General features: G+C 35.5%; 1 protein-coding gene across 3 annotated transcripts in view; it reads left to right on the forward strand.

The window, feature by feature from the left end:
• Positions 1-17,567, forward strand: part of Nox4 (NADPH oxidase 4) — a 138,019-nt gene extending 120,452 nt beyond the window's left edge. The window contains exons 16-18 of one of the 3 annotated variants that reach the window (XM_021192474.1): positions 2,112-2,180; positions 3,946-4,046; positions 15,627-17,567. In XM_021192474.1, coding sequence (XP_021048133.1) covers positions 2,112-2,180; positions 3,946-4,046; positions 15,627-15,747 — 291 coding nt within the window. In that variant the 3' untranslated portion in view covers positions 15,748-17,567. The remainder of the gene's footprint in view (positions 1-2,111; positions 2,181-3,945; positions 4,047-15,626) is intronic. The other 2 variants (XM_021192458.1, XM_029543590.1) reach the window with 2 other exon arrangements.
• The last annotated feature ends 879 nt before the right edge of the window (positions 17,568-18,446 follow it).

Here is an 18,446-nt window from a genome sequence, read left to right on the forward strand (position 1 = left end):
GGCTGGCCTCGAACTCAGAAATCTGCCTGCCTCTGCCTCCCGAGTGCTGGGATTAAAGGCGTGCGCCACCACGCCCGGCATGAATGTTTGTTAATATATGTCTTTGACATTTTTAACAGGCATTTCTACAGTTTAACATAAAATAATGTAGATATATATGAACATGTCTAAACATGATGAGGAAAGAAAGACAAAGTGATCAACACAGACATGACAGCATGTTCTAGCCTCTATTACAAATTTCCCTCATATTCTTGTTTTAATGTTTTTGTAGTCAGCATGTTTCTTGATCCACTATAACGTTTTTAAAATAAAAAAGGTTCTTGAACTAGTTCACTAGGAAAGTAAAATCTGTTATTACTTTACCTACCAAGTCTATGTCACTAGAATTGATGTAAGTTCTAATGTATTATTTATATTTTTCTTCAAATAATTTTAAAGCTTATTGCTACATCTTAAATGTTATTTTTTTATGAATGAGAATGAAATCAATTCATTGTCTCTATTAACATTGCAAATTTCTGGGCTCACTGTATCTGATTTGCGGTTCACTTTCTTAACATTGGCTACATTGTATCTGTACACAGTGCTTCAGCGATTGTTCACATGCTTCCTTAAAACGTTTTATCTTCATGAAGCTGAGCATGTTATCATCCAGAAAATATCATTAACTGTCTCTTGAGAATTAGGATCTGTCTTAGGATCTAAAGATATAGTAGGTAACAAAATAAAACCATGATTTTTATCTCTCTTGTATTCATAGTAACACAGACAACTAAATCATTATATGTGCAGCATGTCTGATTCTGAGACCTCAATTTGGGCCAACAAGAAAAGGAAAGTATATCAATGTGGCCACCAGAGGCTCTGGGATTTTTTGTTGTTGTTGTTGTTGTTTTCTTTTTATTAAGGAGTATATTCAGAAGTGTCTGCCAAGCCATGTGCTGTTGGGATAGTCTTGAGTGTATTGACTAGTCAAATGCCTTGGGAGCAAATTCGATACAGGGTACCTAACTCTCAAAGTTATCTGATGCAGTCATATGTTTAGTGCAATAGTAGAAGAGGACGGAGGTCTATAGCATAATAAAAAGTGATATGCAACTGGACAGTGGTATGTATGTGTGTGCATGTGTATAGAGCTCTTAGCAAGGTAGACTACAGAAGGCTTGTAGACTTTATATTAGAAAAAAGAGATTTAAATTTATGCCTAGTGTTATTGAAGATGTGGATTGAACTAAGATGGTTCTAGAAGAATTATTTATAGTATTCCAAATATTCAAACATGTCACATATAACTAGTTGGAAAAAAGAACTATGGATTTATATAATAAAATCATTTAATATTAAGAAAAAAGTTCTTACATGTTAAAACTTGAGTGGACCTCAGAAATACTATGATAATTAAAGTGATGTAAGTCAGCCAATTATGAAGGGACAAATACTTTATGGTAAAATTTACATAAGATACTTGGAATAGTTCACTTTGTAGTTTGGTAATGTAGAAAAATAGTTTCTGGGTAAAAGAGGGAAAGGAAAGCTATTGTTCCACTTTCTCTAGATTACTTCTTTGCAGGTGTACTTCTAGTCTCTCATAGCCTTTATTTTTTATTTTTTTCGAAGAAAATGCATAGTGAATGAGTAGAAAGCCAGATGGCATGTCTACTTTTTATGCTTTGGATTTATTTTCCTATCTGAATATCCTATATCCCTATTGTCTCTTTTTTTAAGGTAAAATTATGTTTATTGATGAGGGAAGCTATGAGTTAAAATTTAGGTGTCTTAGCAAATGAAATAGAGGTTATTAATAAGAAACTGAGAGGAATAATATATTGCTTAGCATGATTTATCTTTAGATTGTGTTCTATCATCAAAATCATCATCACTAAATTTCGCCAGAGCAAGCTATGTTGAGAGAACTTGTCTATCATCCGTCTGTCTGTCTGTCTATTTATTAATAACCTATCACCTCTCTGCTTACTTTTATTTTACTATAAATATTTACTATGATAATCCAAATTATCTACTGCATTATAGAATCACATATGCTAGGTACAAACTCTGAATATTTAGAAAGAATTTAAATGAGGCTTTTCATTTTTATGTTCTCTCAGTTTTGGGAAGAAAACAGACCTGACTTTGTGAATATCCAGCTGTACCTCAGTCAAACAGATGGGATTCAGGTATGTGGCTGGATGTTATTGTTAATTAAATGAGCCCCTCGATAATAGAAAATTTACTGTAAGAGCTGTGCTGGAAGAAAATTTCTGCATGGGGTTTTAGCCTAAGTGTCCTAGAGGAAAGCCTCTTTTGGGATGCATCCAGGAAACTCATAGCTCGTCCTTGAAGTCCGTTGTTCCTTTCAGTTCTCCTCACAGCATGCTGAAGTAAACCTTTTGATTCCATCTTTCTTCTCTGGGTTTGTTTCAAGATCCATATCTGTAGGGAGACATCAAGTAATAAATGAACAACCTCATGATCTCTTTTCCATAGAAGGAAGGTTTTCTGTGATGAGAAAAGATAAAGTCGTACACAATTAAACATATTCCGTCCCAGAGGAATCTAACATAGAAACAGTAAGAGCCACAGTGCCTTGTTTACTGTATGAGAGACTATGCTGAGAATTTCCCATACATCATTTTGTGTAATCTCAACTAATTTCAGCGGTGTTTACTATTACTTTCTATACTATAATGCGAGGCAAGCTAAGGTTTAGAAATATCAAATAGTTGCATAATGTGATGAATCTTTGTGCAAATATTTTTCCATATTAAAAAAAAAACCTGTCTGTGTGTCTGTCTGTGTGCACACATGTGCATGTGTGCACTTCCTACAGAGCTCAGAGTATAATCTAGAATGTTATCCTTAAATTCCTCACCTCCTTTGAGACAATGTCTGTATCCAAATACCCACCAATTAGGCCAGACTGCCTAGCCACTGAGCCCCAAAGACCCATTATCTCACTGCCACTACTGGTTCCTGTCACTGCAAGTTCACACTATCATATTCAGCATGTCTATGTGGCTTCCAGAGATTGTGCTCAAGTCCTCAAACTTACAAGGCAAGAGTGTCACTGAAAAAGACCCTTGATTTTTTTATACTCTTTTTCTTCATCCCTTTTCATTGTTTTTCAGGTAAAATATGAATGCTTATCTGTTTCCTAAAAACTGTCCTAATCAGTTTCTGAAGTTTTTAGTTAATATTAATGTTTTTATTTCATTTTACTATAGCTGTGAAGCAAGAAAGTATGATATTTCTTTCTGATATAATTGTAACTAGGGTATAGATAATATAGATAAATATATTTACACAATAATCTAATAATAAAATCAGTATAGATAAATTATATCTGGTACTGAGTCTGCCTAACTGAAAATAAGGCACTTTCTTTTCTTTTTATTTCCCTCTGACTGTTCATTGTCAATTAATAACAAGTGTTTATTCTTTGCAAGAATGAGCCCTTCAACAGTCACTGTCTGATAGGGAATAGACTTAGATAACCAGTGTCTTGGGAAATCATGTCTAGCGTTATTCCCCCAAATTTGTGATGAAAATTTGTGTTAATTTACTCATACAGTGAGCCTAATATGAAAAATGTACTTAGCTACAAACATATGTCAATGACATTTAATTTTGAGTACATTTAATAGTATGTGATAAACTGGAGTGTGTTCTTCATGTTAGGTTGAATTTACTTAAAAAAGAAGAAAATAAAAAAAAAATCAAAGTAAGCCAGCAATTTGTGAAACTAACGTTCAAAAGAATACTAAATTTTAAAGGAAAAGAAAATGAAAGTGACACTTTGGAATTATACTCCTTAGAATTCTGATATGTTCTTTAGGACACAGCAATTTGGAAGGAGGTGCTAGCTCAGGTGAATTCATGTACGAGAAATGTACTGTTTATCCAGAGCTGCATTTTATAAAGCATATCCTTCCTTTTTGACAGAAGATAATTGGAGAAAAATATCACACACTGAATTCAAGACTTTTTATTGGACGTCCTCGGTGGAAGCTTTTATTTGATGAAATAGCAAAATGTAACAGAGGGTAAGTAATGTCCTCACAAAGTTAGCGTATGGCTGAAGATCAAATTAAAAAAATTCTGGGTCATTCTATGAAATATTTAAAAATTAATTGCAAGTATTTTTATCACAAATTCATTTGAACACTCAGTTTCAATCAAAAGATGAAGTAAAATGGCTAATACTCTAAAAACCTGAAACATGGAATAATTAAAAGATGGTTTAGGCATAGTTAAGTATTTGTGATTTAGACTTACCTACTTTTAAAACTGTATACTTACTTGCTTTAACGTTTATATTTTCCCTTATTTATTTATTTATTTATTTATTTATTTATTTATTTATTTATCTATCTATGTATTTATTTGAGGGTAAGGGGTTGGGAGTCAAGACAGGATTTCTTTGTGTAGCCCTGGCTGTCCTGGAACTCCTTCTGTAGACCAACCATGCCTCAAACACTGAAATCCACCTGCTTTCCAAACGCTGGGATTAAAAGCATATACGACCACCACCTGGATTAATATAATATTTATAGTCATGGTATATATCAGATGATCTGCATAAAGTATTTTCAGCATCAATTTGAGAAAGTCACCAATGCATCTAGCAATAGTCACATTCAGAAATTAATTTTTGTATTTTATTATCATATTGATTTTTTAACCATTTATTTTAATGTTAGCTTTCTAAGCCAGGAGTGTTTCCAAAATGTATTTTTTTTCCTCCAAACAAAGATGGTTCTATCAAGACTATTAGCATATTGAATGTGTGTCTATGATCTGAAGAAGTAACAGTGGAAGGAAGGGAATTTACGTTATGATGGAGAAATATCAGGCCATTTGTCATCATTCAACATATCATAGTGAAGAGCAGCAACTATAAAATACGTAGGAGAAGTTTGAAAACTGTGTGTACATGAAGATAATTTTTTAACTGATTATTTTATTGATTTACATTTTAAATGTTGCTCCCTTGCTGGTTTCCTCTCCTCAAATTTCCCATCTCATACCCCTTCCCCTTTGCCTTTATGAGAGTGCTCCTCCACCCACGCACCCATTCCTTCCTCACTGCTATAGTATTCCCTTATGCTGGGTATAGAGCCTCCACAGAACCAAAGGCCTCATCTCCCTTAATGCCAAATAAGGCACTCCTCTGCTACATATGTAGCTGGAGCCATGGGTCCTTCCATGTGTACTCTTTGGTTGGTGGTATAGTCCCTGGGAGCTCTGGGGGTGGGGGTGGGGGTTGGTTAGTTGATATTGTTGTTCTTCCTAAGGAGTTGCAATCCCCTTCAGCACCTTCAGTCCTTACACTAAATCTCCCATTGGGGTCCCAGTGCTCAGTAGGATTGGCTGTATCTACATCTGTCTTAGGTGCTGGCTGAGCCTCTCAGGGGACAGTTATGCCAGGCTCCTGTCAGCCATCACTTCTTGGCATCAGCAATAGTATCTGGGTCTGGTGCCTGCAAATTATATAGATCTGTTGGCGGGGCGGTCTCTGTATGGACTATTCTTAAGTCTCTGCTGTATTATTTGTCCCTGCACTTTCTTTAGATAGGAACAATTCTGGGTTAAATTTTTGAGATGGGCGAGTGGGGCTGTTACTAGAAATGCTCCCTACAGGTTCTATCTCCACTTTGCTGGGTATTTCAGCTAATGTCATCCCCACTGGTTTCTGGGAACCTCTTGGATCCCTGGCATCAAGGACTTTCTAGTGACTACCCAAGTTCCTCATCCCCCACTACTACATATTTCTGTTCAATTTCCTGATCCTTTGTACTTCGCTTCTGTCTCTCCCTATTACTGATCCTGCCCCGTTTTTTCCCCTCCTCTTCCTCTCTCCCAACCAGCTCTCTCCCTCCCTCTACCTCCTGTGATTATTTTGTTCTCCCTTCTAAGTAGGATTGAATCATCCACACTTTGGTTTTCCTCCTTCTCAAGCTTCATATGGTGTGTGAATTGTGAGTATTCTGAGCTTTTGCTCAAATTATCAGTGAGTACATACCATGTGTGTTCTTTTGTTTCTGTGTTACTTTACTCAAGATATTTCTAGTTCCATCCATTTGCCCGTGAATTGCATGACATCACTGTTTTTAAAAGCCATGTAGTACTACCACATTTTCTATATCCATTCTTCCACTGAGGGAAATCTTGGTTGTTTCCAGCTTCGTGCTATTATAAATAAGGGTTGCTATGAACATAGTGGAGTATGTGTCCTTCTTATATGTTGGAGTATCTTTTGAATATATGCCCAGTAGTTGTATAGCTGGGTTTTTAAGCAGAACTATTTCCAGTTCTCTAAGGAACTGCTAGATTGATTTCCAGAGTGGTTATACCAGGCTGCAGTCCCACCAGCAATGGAGGAATGTTCCTCTTTCTCCACATTCTTGCCAGCATCTGCTGTCACCTGAATTTTTGATCTTAGCCATTCTGACTGTTGTAAGGTGGAATCTCAGGGTCATTTTGATTTGCATTTCCCTGATGACTAAGGATGTTGAAGATTTCTTTATGTGCTTTTAGGTCAATCAAGATTCCTCAGTTGAGAATTCTCTTTTAGCTTTGTATTTCATTTTTAGTAAGGTTATTTGGTTCTCTGAGTAGTTACTTGAGTTCTTTGTGTATGTTGGATACTAGCCCTCTTCTGGATGTAGGATTGGTAAAGATCTTTTCCTAAAATATAGGTTGCCATTTTGTCCTATGTGTCCATTTTTGGTCTGTGTGTTTCTTCTAATATGCTATAGGAAAAAACAATGTCCTTTGCCTTTCAGAAGCTTTTCAATTTTATGAGGTCCCATTTGTCAATGGTTGATCTTAGAGTCTGAGCTATTGGTGTTCTGTTTTAAGTTTATAGCATGAGTTTAATGTTTCTACAGTCTTGCCTTAGTTCAATATTATAGAGGCATTTACTCAACTGAGATTTCTTCTTCTGAGAGAACCCTACTTAGTATGAAAATGACCCACAGACAATCAGCACAAACATATTTACACAGGTTCTCAAAGTGTCTTTAAGAATTTATGCAAATTTTCATATAATCTTAAAATTTTCTCTATGACCCCACTTTGTATCTCACTTTTATTATATTTTTCATTATCATACAGGTCTAAAAAAACATTAACTTTAATGTGATTTTTCTTTTGTTCTTGCTGTATTCAGAGTGATTCTAATAAGCTTCCAAATATGCAGGTATTTTTCAATTATATTTTGATTATTTATACAGATTTGTTTGAAAAAAATCTTCTGATCAAGCTTTAAACTGGAGAAGGGCACACCCTGTCAAATTTTTAGAAATATAAAAATTTACAAACTGTTTTTTTTTCTTTTACTGAGAATAGATACTTTTTTCATAGAACATATTCTGATTATGGTTTCGCTTCCCCTACTCCTCCAAGTTCTATGACCTTGACCTCCCATGTGGATGCACTGCCCTTTTCTGCCTTTCATGAAAAAACAAACAGACTTCTAAGGTATAATAATTAATATAATATGACATGACATGACAAAAAAAAGATATACAGATAATAATGAGACCAAAGAAGCAGAAGGAAAAGCACACAAGAAAAATCACAAAAATGGGGCATAGTTGTAGAGACCAGTTTTTCAAATACTCAGGAATCACATAAATAACACATACCTGAAAGCCTTAATATATATACAAATGACTTGTAAATTAAATTTAAAAAGTAGTGATAAAACTTTTAAAGAAAAAAGAAAAATCCTTATGTGACCTTATGAGACAAAGCACCTCCAAAACTGCTATTGAATTTACTTTCTCTTGACCATCTACTCCTGGACACGTAGACTACCTTCAAGATTAGTATGTTTCTCCAGTGAGGCATCCTTGGAAAAAATTAAAACTTCATTTGCAAGGGGTTCTTAATTGGATATGGCTTCTATTTAGGGATGGGGACATGTGTCCACTTCTTTCAGCTCTAGGAATACATCTGGCACAGGCTCATGTAACCCCTGCATGTGCTGCTACAGTCTCCATGAGTTCAGATGTACATCAGTTATGTTGTATTTAGAAGGCTTTCTTTCTTGGTGTCCTCCATCCTTAATGAATTTTTCACTCTCTATGCATCCTCTTTCTCAGGGTTTCCTGAGCTCTGAATGGAGAAATTTGATGGAGACATCCCATTTAGGGCTGTGTTCCAATCTTTCACTCTCTGAATATTCCTTGACTTTGGTCTGTGTGTTTCTTCTAATATGCTGTAGGAAGAAACTTCTCTGATGATGACTGAGCAAGACTCTGATCTGTGAATATAACGGAATGTCACTGGGAGCCATTTTATTGATACATCTCTTTAGTAGAATAGTGGTATTAAGTTTTACCCCATGTCACTGGACTACAACACAGGTTCCTTGTCACCCAGACAGTATCAGCTATGGGTTCCTTCTCAAGGAGCGGGCTTTAACTCAAATCAGACATTGCTTGGTTACTCCCACAAGCTTTGTACCACAATTGCTCTAACTTGACACGCAAGGATATTTCCACTGTAGATAAGTTTGTAACTGGTGTGGTGTTTCTTTTTGGATAACATGCAACATACCATATAGGTTGAGCAATGGGGTCTTACCATCAGTGTGTGAAGATCAGCCTTCAGACCTGCCAACAGCCTGGGTAGTTTGGACATTCTCATGGGGTCCCTTTGAACAACAACTCTGTTGATTATAGCCCAGTCCTGCTCCTGGAAGCTTCATTTGGTGACAAGGAAAGTACAGGTTTTGTTCTGTCTCCCATATGATTTTGTGGTCACCTTTATGTATGTATATATTTTAGGAAGCTTCTAGTGTATTATTTCCATACTACCACTCAACAGTTCCTTAATTTTAGCTGTTCTTTCATATTTTCTTCCCCATGCCCTTCTTCCATCCCACTCCCTAGATGGATAGTTTGGAACCTTTATAAGACAGGGGCAAGCATGAGAAAGTTAGTTCATTTAGGAGCATGTTTAAGATAAACAAAGCAAGTAGGAATGACAGATTCTGTCTGTGAATTCACTTGATTTTAGAGTCAAAAAACTTTTGCTTCCACTTTGATTGTGAATCTGGATTGTCAATTTGACAGGATTTAGAATCATCCTAGAAATAAATCTCTGGACATTTGTGTGACGGGTTTTATAAAGACATTTAACTAATGTGGAAAAGGCTACTATGAAAGTATCACCATTCAATTTGGTTGTTGTTTCAGAATGATAAAAAAGGAGAATAGAGTTGAGCAGCCCCATTCATTGCTTCCTGATCCTTGACTGTGTGCATTATGGTACTAACCACCGCATGCTCTTATAGTTGTGCCTTTCCTACCAGAATGTACTGTACCCACAAACTATAAGGGAAAAAAGAAAGACTGTTGAGGGCTGGTGAGATGACTCCGTGGGTAAGAGCACCCGACTGCTCTTCTGAAGGTCCGGAATTCAAATCCCAGCAACCACGTGGTGGCTCATAACCATCCATAACAAGATCTGATATCCTCTTCTGGAGTATCTGAAGACAGCTACAGTGTACTTACATATAATAAATAAATAAATCTTAGAAAAAAAAGAGAAAGACTGTTGAAAAATAATATTAACTTTTTAAAACTTACTAAGTTCAGTTTCACTGCCCAGGATATGGTCTATCTGGTGTATACATTTGAAATGGTTTTTTTTTATTTAACTATTGTTGACTAGATGAATCATAAATAACAGATGATAATAGTTTTAATGGTAGTGTTTAATATTTTAGTATACTTATGTCCTTCCTGTTTACTTTTCTCAATGTTTTGAAATCAACTATAGTTTTGGGTCTATGTGTCCTTGAAATGCTATATATTTTTATTTCACATACATTAAAACTTTAACTCAATTTATTTTGAATTTAATAGAGATATGGTTGGGTTTAAACATGTCAGTTAATCCCAGCATGTTCATGTATTCATCATTTTGTCATCTTCTACATTTCTTTAGATTGATTATTTTTATGATAGTGCTTTCTCCAGTATTGATGTATTTGTCGTGTCTTTGTGTATTATTCCTTTCTGAAATGGCAGCTTTAAACAGTTGGTTCCCAACCTTTTTCTTTGAGCATAAGTGGGTAACTAAACACCCAAGCTCTTGAGTCCATTCCCAATTCTCCAGTATTGAAGCTCTTGGATCTGTAGAGCTGAGTTCTGTGAAGGTTGTATGGGGATTGTAATGGTCAAAATTGGAGGGATTTTGTTCTAGATGTACACTATAATTTGTCATATTTTTACTTAATTATTTTATTTATTTATATCCCAAATGTTCCCCCCATCTGGTTCCTCTTCCAAGAATTCCTCATTCCATCCACTTCATCTCTGAGAGGGTTCTAACTGCCACCCAGGCACCCCCCCTTCCCTAGGACATCAAGTCTCTACAGTGTTAAGTGACTCCTCTCCCACCGAGACCAGACAAGGATGTCCTCTGCTACATATTTGCCAGGGAACTAGGACCAGCCTGTGTTCTTTGGCTGGTGGCTTAGTCTCTGGGAGATCTCAGGAGTCAGGTTAGTTAACACTGTTGGTCTTCCTATGGGGATGCAATCCCCTTCAGATCCTTCAATCCTTCTCCTAACTCTTCCATAGGGGTCTCTAACCTCAGTCTAATGGTTGGTTGTAGCATCTGTCTCAGTCAACTGCTGGTAGAGCCTCTCAGAGGACAACCATGTTAGGGTCCTTCTGCAAGCACAACATAGCATCAGTAATAGTTTCCGAGACTGATGCCTGCCCATGGGATGCCTTCCAAGATAGGACAATCACTGGATGGCCTGTCCTTCAGTCTCTGCTACAATTTTTCCCTGCATTTCTTTTAGTGAGGAACAATTCTGAATGAAAAGGTTTAAAGGTGAGTTGGTGACGCCATCCTTCCACTAAGGGCCTTGTTTATCTAATGGAGGTGTTTTTATTTTCAGGGTCCCATCTTCTCCTCACTGTTGGGCACATTGGCTAAGGTCATCCCCATTGAGTTCTGCAAGCCTCTCATATATTCTACTTTAACCCTCTTTTATCCCTTTAAGTACTACCATCCCCTCTTCATTCATTTTTCTGGTACTGTCACTCACCTGGCCATAAACCTCATTCTTAGTATTTTTTTATTTGTTTGATTCAACAGTCAATAAAGTGTTGAAGAGATTAGAAAGTATACAAAAACGAACTTTGCATTTATCTATATGTTAATGTGGCCTGATCCATCCAGAATTTATCATGCCTACTGCTAAATCTAAATTATACGGTTCCTATACTGTGTCTTTTTTTCTAAGCCAATGCTCTGTTGTGTCAAGTTGACAAGTACAGCTAACCAAAACACCATTGGATAATATTTTGCTTCTTGATGAAGAATTTCATTTAACTTTCCTTATAATAGTGGTTTTCTTTCAGTAAACTCAGGTTTTGTTAGAAAACTTTTGATTCTGTTTCCACTTTCAAAAACATTCCTATGTAGATACAGCTTATTACACAATGGTTGACATTTTGCTTTGTTGGCACTTTCAGATATCAGTCACTCTACTACTTCCTGATGTGCTTATTTTAAAGCAAATTCCTATTACCAACTTCACATTTCATCTTCTCTTTATCATGCATAATATATGGATTTTATTCCTTTCTAGGTACTGCTCAAGGTTTCTCTTTGTTGTACCTTTTCAGCATTTTCTTGAGGTTCAGGAGATTCTTTGATTTATGCATTGGGAGGGTTTTACATCAAATTTGAGAGATGCTTTGTAGAAAACTCAGCTTTGTCAAATTCTGTCTTGGCTCCCACTGGTATAGCAGTTGCACACATGTTAAAACAGTTGTTATCTACAAGACTGCTGGCAATATTTTCCTCAGTCTTTGTGGAATTTGATTTTGATAGATTCTAATGTTACGTCTCCCAATTTATTTCTCTTTTCTTTGTCAATGTCTGTTACTATATTTTAACCTATGTAGTTCACTAACCACTTAGAAATTGTAATAAATCCTAGAAATGTAACTATGCGTTTTAAACATATCTTCCCTTTCTCTTTTAAGGAAACACACTGTTCCCCCATTTTGGAGATGGCTGCCTTCCTTCTGTCCCTTCAGATGACCTTGTTTTCTGTTTGCACACAGTACTAGCATTCACACTCCCTCTAATTATCCTACTTACTGTACTTGAGCTCATACTTCCTGTTTGATTTTGACTTCATCATCTTCTTACGTGTCCTATATCCAATAATAGTCACATCTGAAGTTATGACAATAACGTAAGAGTGGAAGGAAACAAATCAGTTTGAAATATTCCTGGATAGGTACTATCTTTCTTTTAGATTTCTGAGGGAGGGTGTATGTGAGAGAGAGAAGGAGGGGTACGTGCTGAGTACACAGTGATACACTCACCTGTACACACAGTTCTCTCTGATAACATTTAAGTGCCTGCCTATTTTAAGGTTTGTCCGATTTTAAAATATTCTCAAGTATATTGAGCTTATTACACCATGAAGCTCCCACTACTTTGGTTTAGTATGTTCTTTAAAAGGAAGGCTGCTTTGTGATTTCATATTATAGAGTTGGAGCAGCTTGAAGTCTATGGCTAACATCTCCACTAACTACCCTTTACAAATAAGGGGACACTTATAGGAACACTAACTAGGGACTGTGAGGTTTTGTGGTTTTAGAAATTCCGTGAAAGAGTTTAACTTACTGATCTCTTGTAGTCCTTGACCAAATTTATGTGGTTTCCTTTTTTTTTTTTTTTTTTTTTTCATATGACCCTATTTCTTTTTCCTGACAAGGACTTGAGATTTCTTCTTTCCAGAACTTTGGCTCTTCTTGCTGTATATTTCTCCTCTCTTCTTTAATCTGTCACATAATTGGTAGAAGCTTTGGTCTCACCAAATTCATTTGTGTTGTTATGCTTGTTGTTCTTGTTGTTGTTTTGTTTTGTTTGTTTGTTTGGTCTCCTTAACCCAGTGATACTTTTGTCATTCCCCACACTATTCTTTGGCATACAGTTTGTTGCCAGGAACAATAAAGGTAAATGTAGGTTTAATTTGTTTTCTTGATTTTTTTCCCATCATAGTATTTGTTCAGTTTCTGAAACACAGATAGATGATAGATAGATGATAGATAGATAGATAGATAGATAGATAGATAGATAGATAGATAGATAGATATGATATAGATAAAAATGTTTGAGAGTTTTATGCATCTATAAACTGTATTTTGTTCATAGTTTACTCCTGCTCCTCCTAACTTCTCTCAGAGTCCCCTTCCCCAAACTTCCCAACTTCACATCATTTTTAAAACAACAAAATCTAGTTTATACTCTCTTCATACAAATGTGTAGGATGATAACTTACCAGGAGCCAGACCCTTAAGAAAACTGTCTATCCCTCCTTAGCATCCATCAACTGTTAGTAACTCTTCAGTTCAGGATGGTGTCTCTTGAACCCTCCCTCCATGCTTCAGGGCTGACTTTCCTGTTCTTGTGTAGGTCTTGTGCAGACAAACACAGCTGTTATCATGAGTGTCGCAGTCCTGTTATGTTCAGAGATTTTCACTACAGCTCTTGCTATACTCTGGTACCTAAAAATCACCCCTCTTCCATCATGATCCCATAGCCTTAGGTAGAAGATGTGTATAGATACCACATATATGGAAGAGCACTTCACAGACACTAATTATCTTAACTTTGACCACTTGTAAGTTTCTACATTAACTACCACCTATTGCACCATTTTCTTCTGCGTTCTCAGGTCTGAGCTAAGTATGGGTATAAAGATATCAACTTAGTGGACAGATTAGTAATATGTCCATTTAGCAAAATAATTGTAGTAAGTTCACCCCTAGAATCTGTTAGCTTTCCTTCCATGTCTTCTTATGCAAGTGTACAGTACAAGGCATGCATTTCACCTATGAAGTGGTTCTTAAACTTAATCAAAAAGCAGTTAGTTTCACGTAATATTTTTGCCACTAGCAACCATGGGCATATCTTGCCCATTGATTCTTATTGTAGTTCTCAGTGTCTGCAGCTGGTAAGGCTCCTAATAACATTTATGGCCAGCAGCCTACATAGAAACATTTTGGACTATGAAAGATATCTATGAAGGCGGAAGCTTCCTCATCAGGAGCAACTTGACTTCTCTATGTCCTGTGACAAAAGTGTAGAGTGTGTTCAGTAATAATGTCTTACTGTCAAATTCTGGTGGGGCGCCAAGAAGAGTGACAACCACATTCATTGTTTGGTAGTCTCTGAGATAGCCCTGTACAGCATCTCAGGAAAAGCTGCCCAAGCCTGATTCCAAGCTTTTTATTTGTCATCCTATGGCTTCTTGGAAATTCATGATGCCCTGTGTACAGTAATAACATTTAACCGTAAAATTATTTGTATGTGTGGGTGAAGTACATATAATAGAAGGTTTGTCATAATTTCAGGGTTGAAGGTCAAAGACAGGACTTTGTGCATGCACGGAAACAGCACTTACACAGAGGTGCAGCTAAAGCTCTTTCTTTCTTCTCTAATGGAAAAGGATATCTCCATTTTACCATCATGACTGTAAAGAAATGTTGTTTTCATGGTTCTCCTTTAATTTTTGAAGTGAAAAGTCTTAATAAAAATATTTTATCTGGTTGTATGAGTTTAAATAACATGTGGTTTCTGTGTGGTTTCTGTCTTCTGCTCCCAATTATGCTGAGGTAATGAGAACATACTGCATTTGTCTTTGTTGGGATAAGAAGAATTAAACATTTGTTATCACAAAAGGAAGTCAGTGCGTATCAATAAACCTTGGAGGAAAATCAATTCTTTATTTTTTTTTTCTCCTTTTGATGTCTTCTTGCTTATCTTGATCTAAATCCAGTATGCAGTAGTCTAGGATTGTTTTGAACTCTTTTTATTTTTTAGATATTTTTTTCATTTACAATTCAAATGCTATCCCAAAAGTCCCCTATACCCTCCCCATGTCCTGCTCCCCAATCCACCCACTCCTGTTTCCTGGAAAATCAATTCTAAATATTTAATTCTTGCATTTTATTTTTCCTATTTGTTAAAGATACATATTTTTTTTACTGAAATAAGTTTTATATTACATAAAAATAAAAGTCCATTTATCATTTCTCATGAACACAGCAGTGCAAAAACTAAAAATATATATGCATGCATGTGTGGGTTTTTTTTTTTCAAGTGCATAAAAATGTTGGTTCCAACATTGGTAATTATTCTGTCTCTGTCTGTCTCTGTCTCTGTCTCTCTGTCTCTGTCTCTGTCTCTGTCTCTCTGTCTCTCTCTCTCTCTCTCTCTCTCTCTCTCTCTCTCTCTCTCATGAAACTCAATGTGAAAAACTTAGAACAATATTTATAAAATGCCAATTTAAGATTTGACATCTGTTCACTGTCTCTCTTAGTGTGGTCATCAGTGGCATGTGGGGATAATACAAAACACACTGCATAATTTCTATCAGCCAATTTATGCCCATAGTTATGTTTTTTTCTGAATTCAACTATGAATAGCGTAATTGGAAAATGGTTTTAAAATGTAAAGGAGCAAGAAATTAACTTTGCAAATACCTTAAATCCATGTTCATACAGTCAGCTGCTTGTCCTGTTCTGCCACATTTTGTACCTGATTTCCCACTTCTTCTCTTCTCTTTCCAGGAAAACAGTTGGAGTTTTCTGCTGTGGACCCAGTTCCATTTCCAAGACTCTTCATAGTTTGAGTAACGGGAACAACTCATATGGGACAAAATTTGAGTACAATAAAGAATCCTTCAGCTGAAGCCTCAGGAGACTACTGGGGACTTTAAAGAGGAAAATGTGCAATTTCTAAGACTTAGAGACTCGACTGAATCAAACAGCTGTGCTATGCCAAAGAATATCAAGGGTTTGCTATTTATGATTATTTAAAATGAGAATTCAGAAAATGTGGCAAAATAACATGGTTAATCTACGAGCCAAAGGGGCCCTGAAGAATATTTGATATGGTGATTCACATTTTGATGAGCAAATTAAAAGAATGCTGTTAGACACCCACTGTTGATTTTTATGGGAAATTCAAGAACTCTCTAACAAGGAGCTGAACTCACTTACACTGAAGCTGATAGCTGCAGCCTTCTTTAAATTGTTTTCGGTTGAACACATTCAAGATTGAACAAAATTAAAAATTCATTGAAACTCAGACTCAATTTTCTAGGTTGTGCATAAGTGGAGTAGCTTTAATTTGGATACACTCCAGGCAAACACTGGGAGGTTGAAACTGTCCCACAAAACTTTGTATCGATACGGGTACTTCATGTCTGCTGCTTCACTACTGACTCTCCTGCCTTGCTGCAGTGTTCCTAATCTACATGCTCACAAGCCTTAATGCCCATGTGGATGTAGCATCTACTTTCTTATGTTTGCATCTTATCCTCTGTCTAGGAAAATCTGCTCACCCTTAGCCAAATTCTTGGACACAATTATTTAATAGAACTGTTTGATCACCAATTTGTTCAATTTAGTCCTATGGCGTAGTAATGAAAAAATGCTTTGTTAAGTTTATCCTTAAATACCAAAGAGCTTTGTATCTTGCACCAAACATGGAAGAACAAGACCTCTCTCCTTTGACTCACTTTGATTTCAGATGAGAGATGTTGAAATCATGAAGTGATACCCTCCCTGCTTTGCTTTCTACAAAAGTAGAACTTCTTCAGTATTTATTCAAATTTCAGTGTACAATCACTAATATTATTTTTGCACTGTTTGATATCATGGTAAGTTACTAGATTTAAGTTCCCTGTTCATGTGATCCAATCAGTGTATGACCTCCCATTATTTAATATTCATGAATCAGAAGGAAAATTTACTTTACTACCTTAATAAAGCAGATATTCGTACAGTATATCAACTTAATTTGGTATATAACTATTAATGCTATCAAATAGAACAAATTGCTGAAATTAGTACCTTACCTTATGCTTGTTAATCTTTTGTATATCACACAATAACAATAAATCCTGTTATTATTTGGGTTTCATGTGATTCAGTGCTAACAGACAAGCATACTAAAACATTTAGTAACAAATAACCACCTGTATATTTAGTTACACATATTTTTTTATCTTTGGAACACTTTCTTATCCCTCCGAGGGCGATGTGCAATGCTCATGTATTTTGAACTGTGGAGATATAAACTATGACATCATTGCAATGCTGTCTAGATTAAAAAGAGTTTTCTCAAAACATGTACTACAAAAAAAGTCATAAAAAGAAACTTGGGCTTGTCCAGGCTTGATGTGCAATACTGATTCCTTACCGATATTAACTTATTCTTATGACTATGTGAATTCTTCACATTTTCAATAATTCAGGTCAAACTTAAAAAAAAAATGATGATATTTCAGACTTGTATGCTATGTTGAGTGAACTTCCTTGCTTAAACTCCAGTGCATGTTCAAGCATCTATATGTTAAACATAGTTTATTTTTGAACAGGAATAAATTAAAGCTTTATCACACATATAGAAGACAGCTACGTTTCTTTTTAGATTCTATGGTGGTGGTTACTGTTGTATAAGTCTTAAATCTCGAATTTTTAAGGTAATAAATATTAAAATTAAAATGGTGTCTGTGTAATTTCTATAAGTTTACAGATAAATTAGCAATTCCAAGGAGACATAGTTGTAGGTTTCTGAAAAAAGAAAAATAATTGAAGGAGCTCATACTGCCTAACTACACACTGGCGTGATAATCTTAATAATGTGGGCTCTACAGCTGTTAATGTCATAATCTGATCATTTGAATGTGGCCCTAAGATTTTGCCTTTGAGCCTGGTGAGGAAAATAAAATAGTGCTTACTTTTTCAATTGTTTTTGAAACAAAGCCTCATGTAGAATGAATCATTCTCAAATTTGCTATGTAGCCAAAGATAGCCTTGAACTTTATTTCCTTCTGTCTTTTTTTCTCAAGTTCTAGAATTATAAATACGCACATACCCAAATATTAATTATCATATGTAATGTATCTTTTTGAGAACATAATGGAATCATGCTATGATATATAGCATACTGGATATAATTTTGGGACACAAGCATTCTCAAAGAGCAAGATCATATATTTAAGAGTCTGTAAAGGACATAATTTCTACTATAGGTTTCTCTTTATGTATATTCCTTTTTCTTTAAGAAATTAATAGTTTTTATGATGATACTATAAAATTTATTTTGTAGATAGAATCTAATTTATATGCCTCTGAGCAAAGAATTCAGTAAAACTTTAAACAAGTTTTTAAGTTGCTTCGCATTTAAGTAAAGGGAAGAGACTGTGGTTTTACATATAACTAAGACCAAAACTCAGACTATATATATATATATATATATATATATAATATATATATATATATTATATATATATATATTATATATGTGTGTGTGTTTGTGTGTGTGTATATATATATATGCATATATGTATATATATGTTTGTATATGTATATATATATATG

The sequence above is a fragment of the Mus pahari genome, chromosome 1 (genome assembly GCF_900095145.1).
Source record: "Mus pahari chromosome 1, PAHARI_EIJ_v1.1, whole genome shotgun sequence".
NCBI classification, from domain to species: Eukaryota; Metazoa; Chordata; class Mammalia; order Rodentia; family Muridae; genus Mus; species Mus pahari.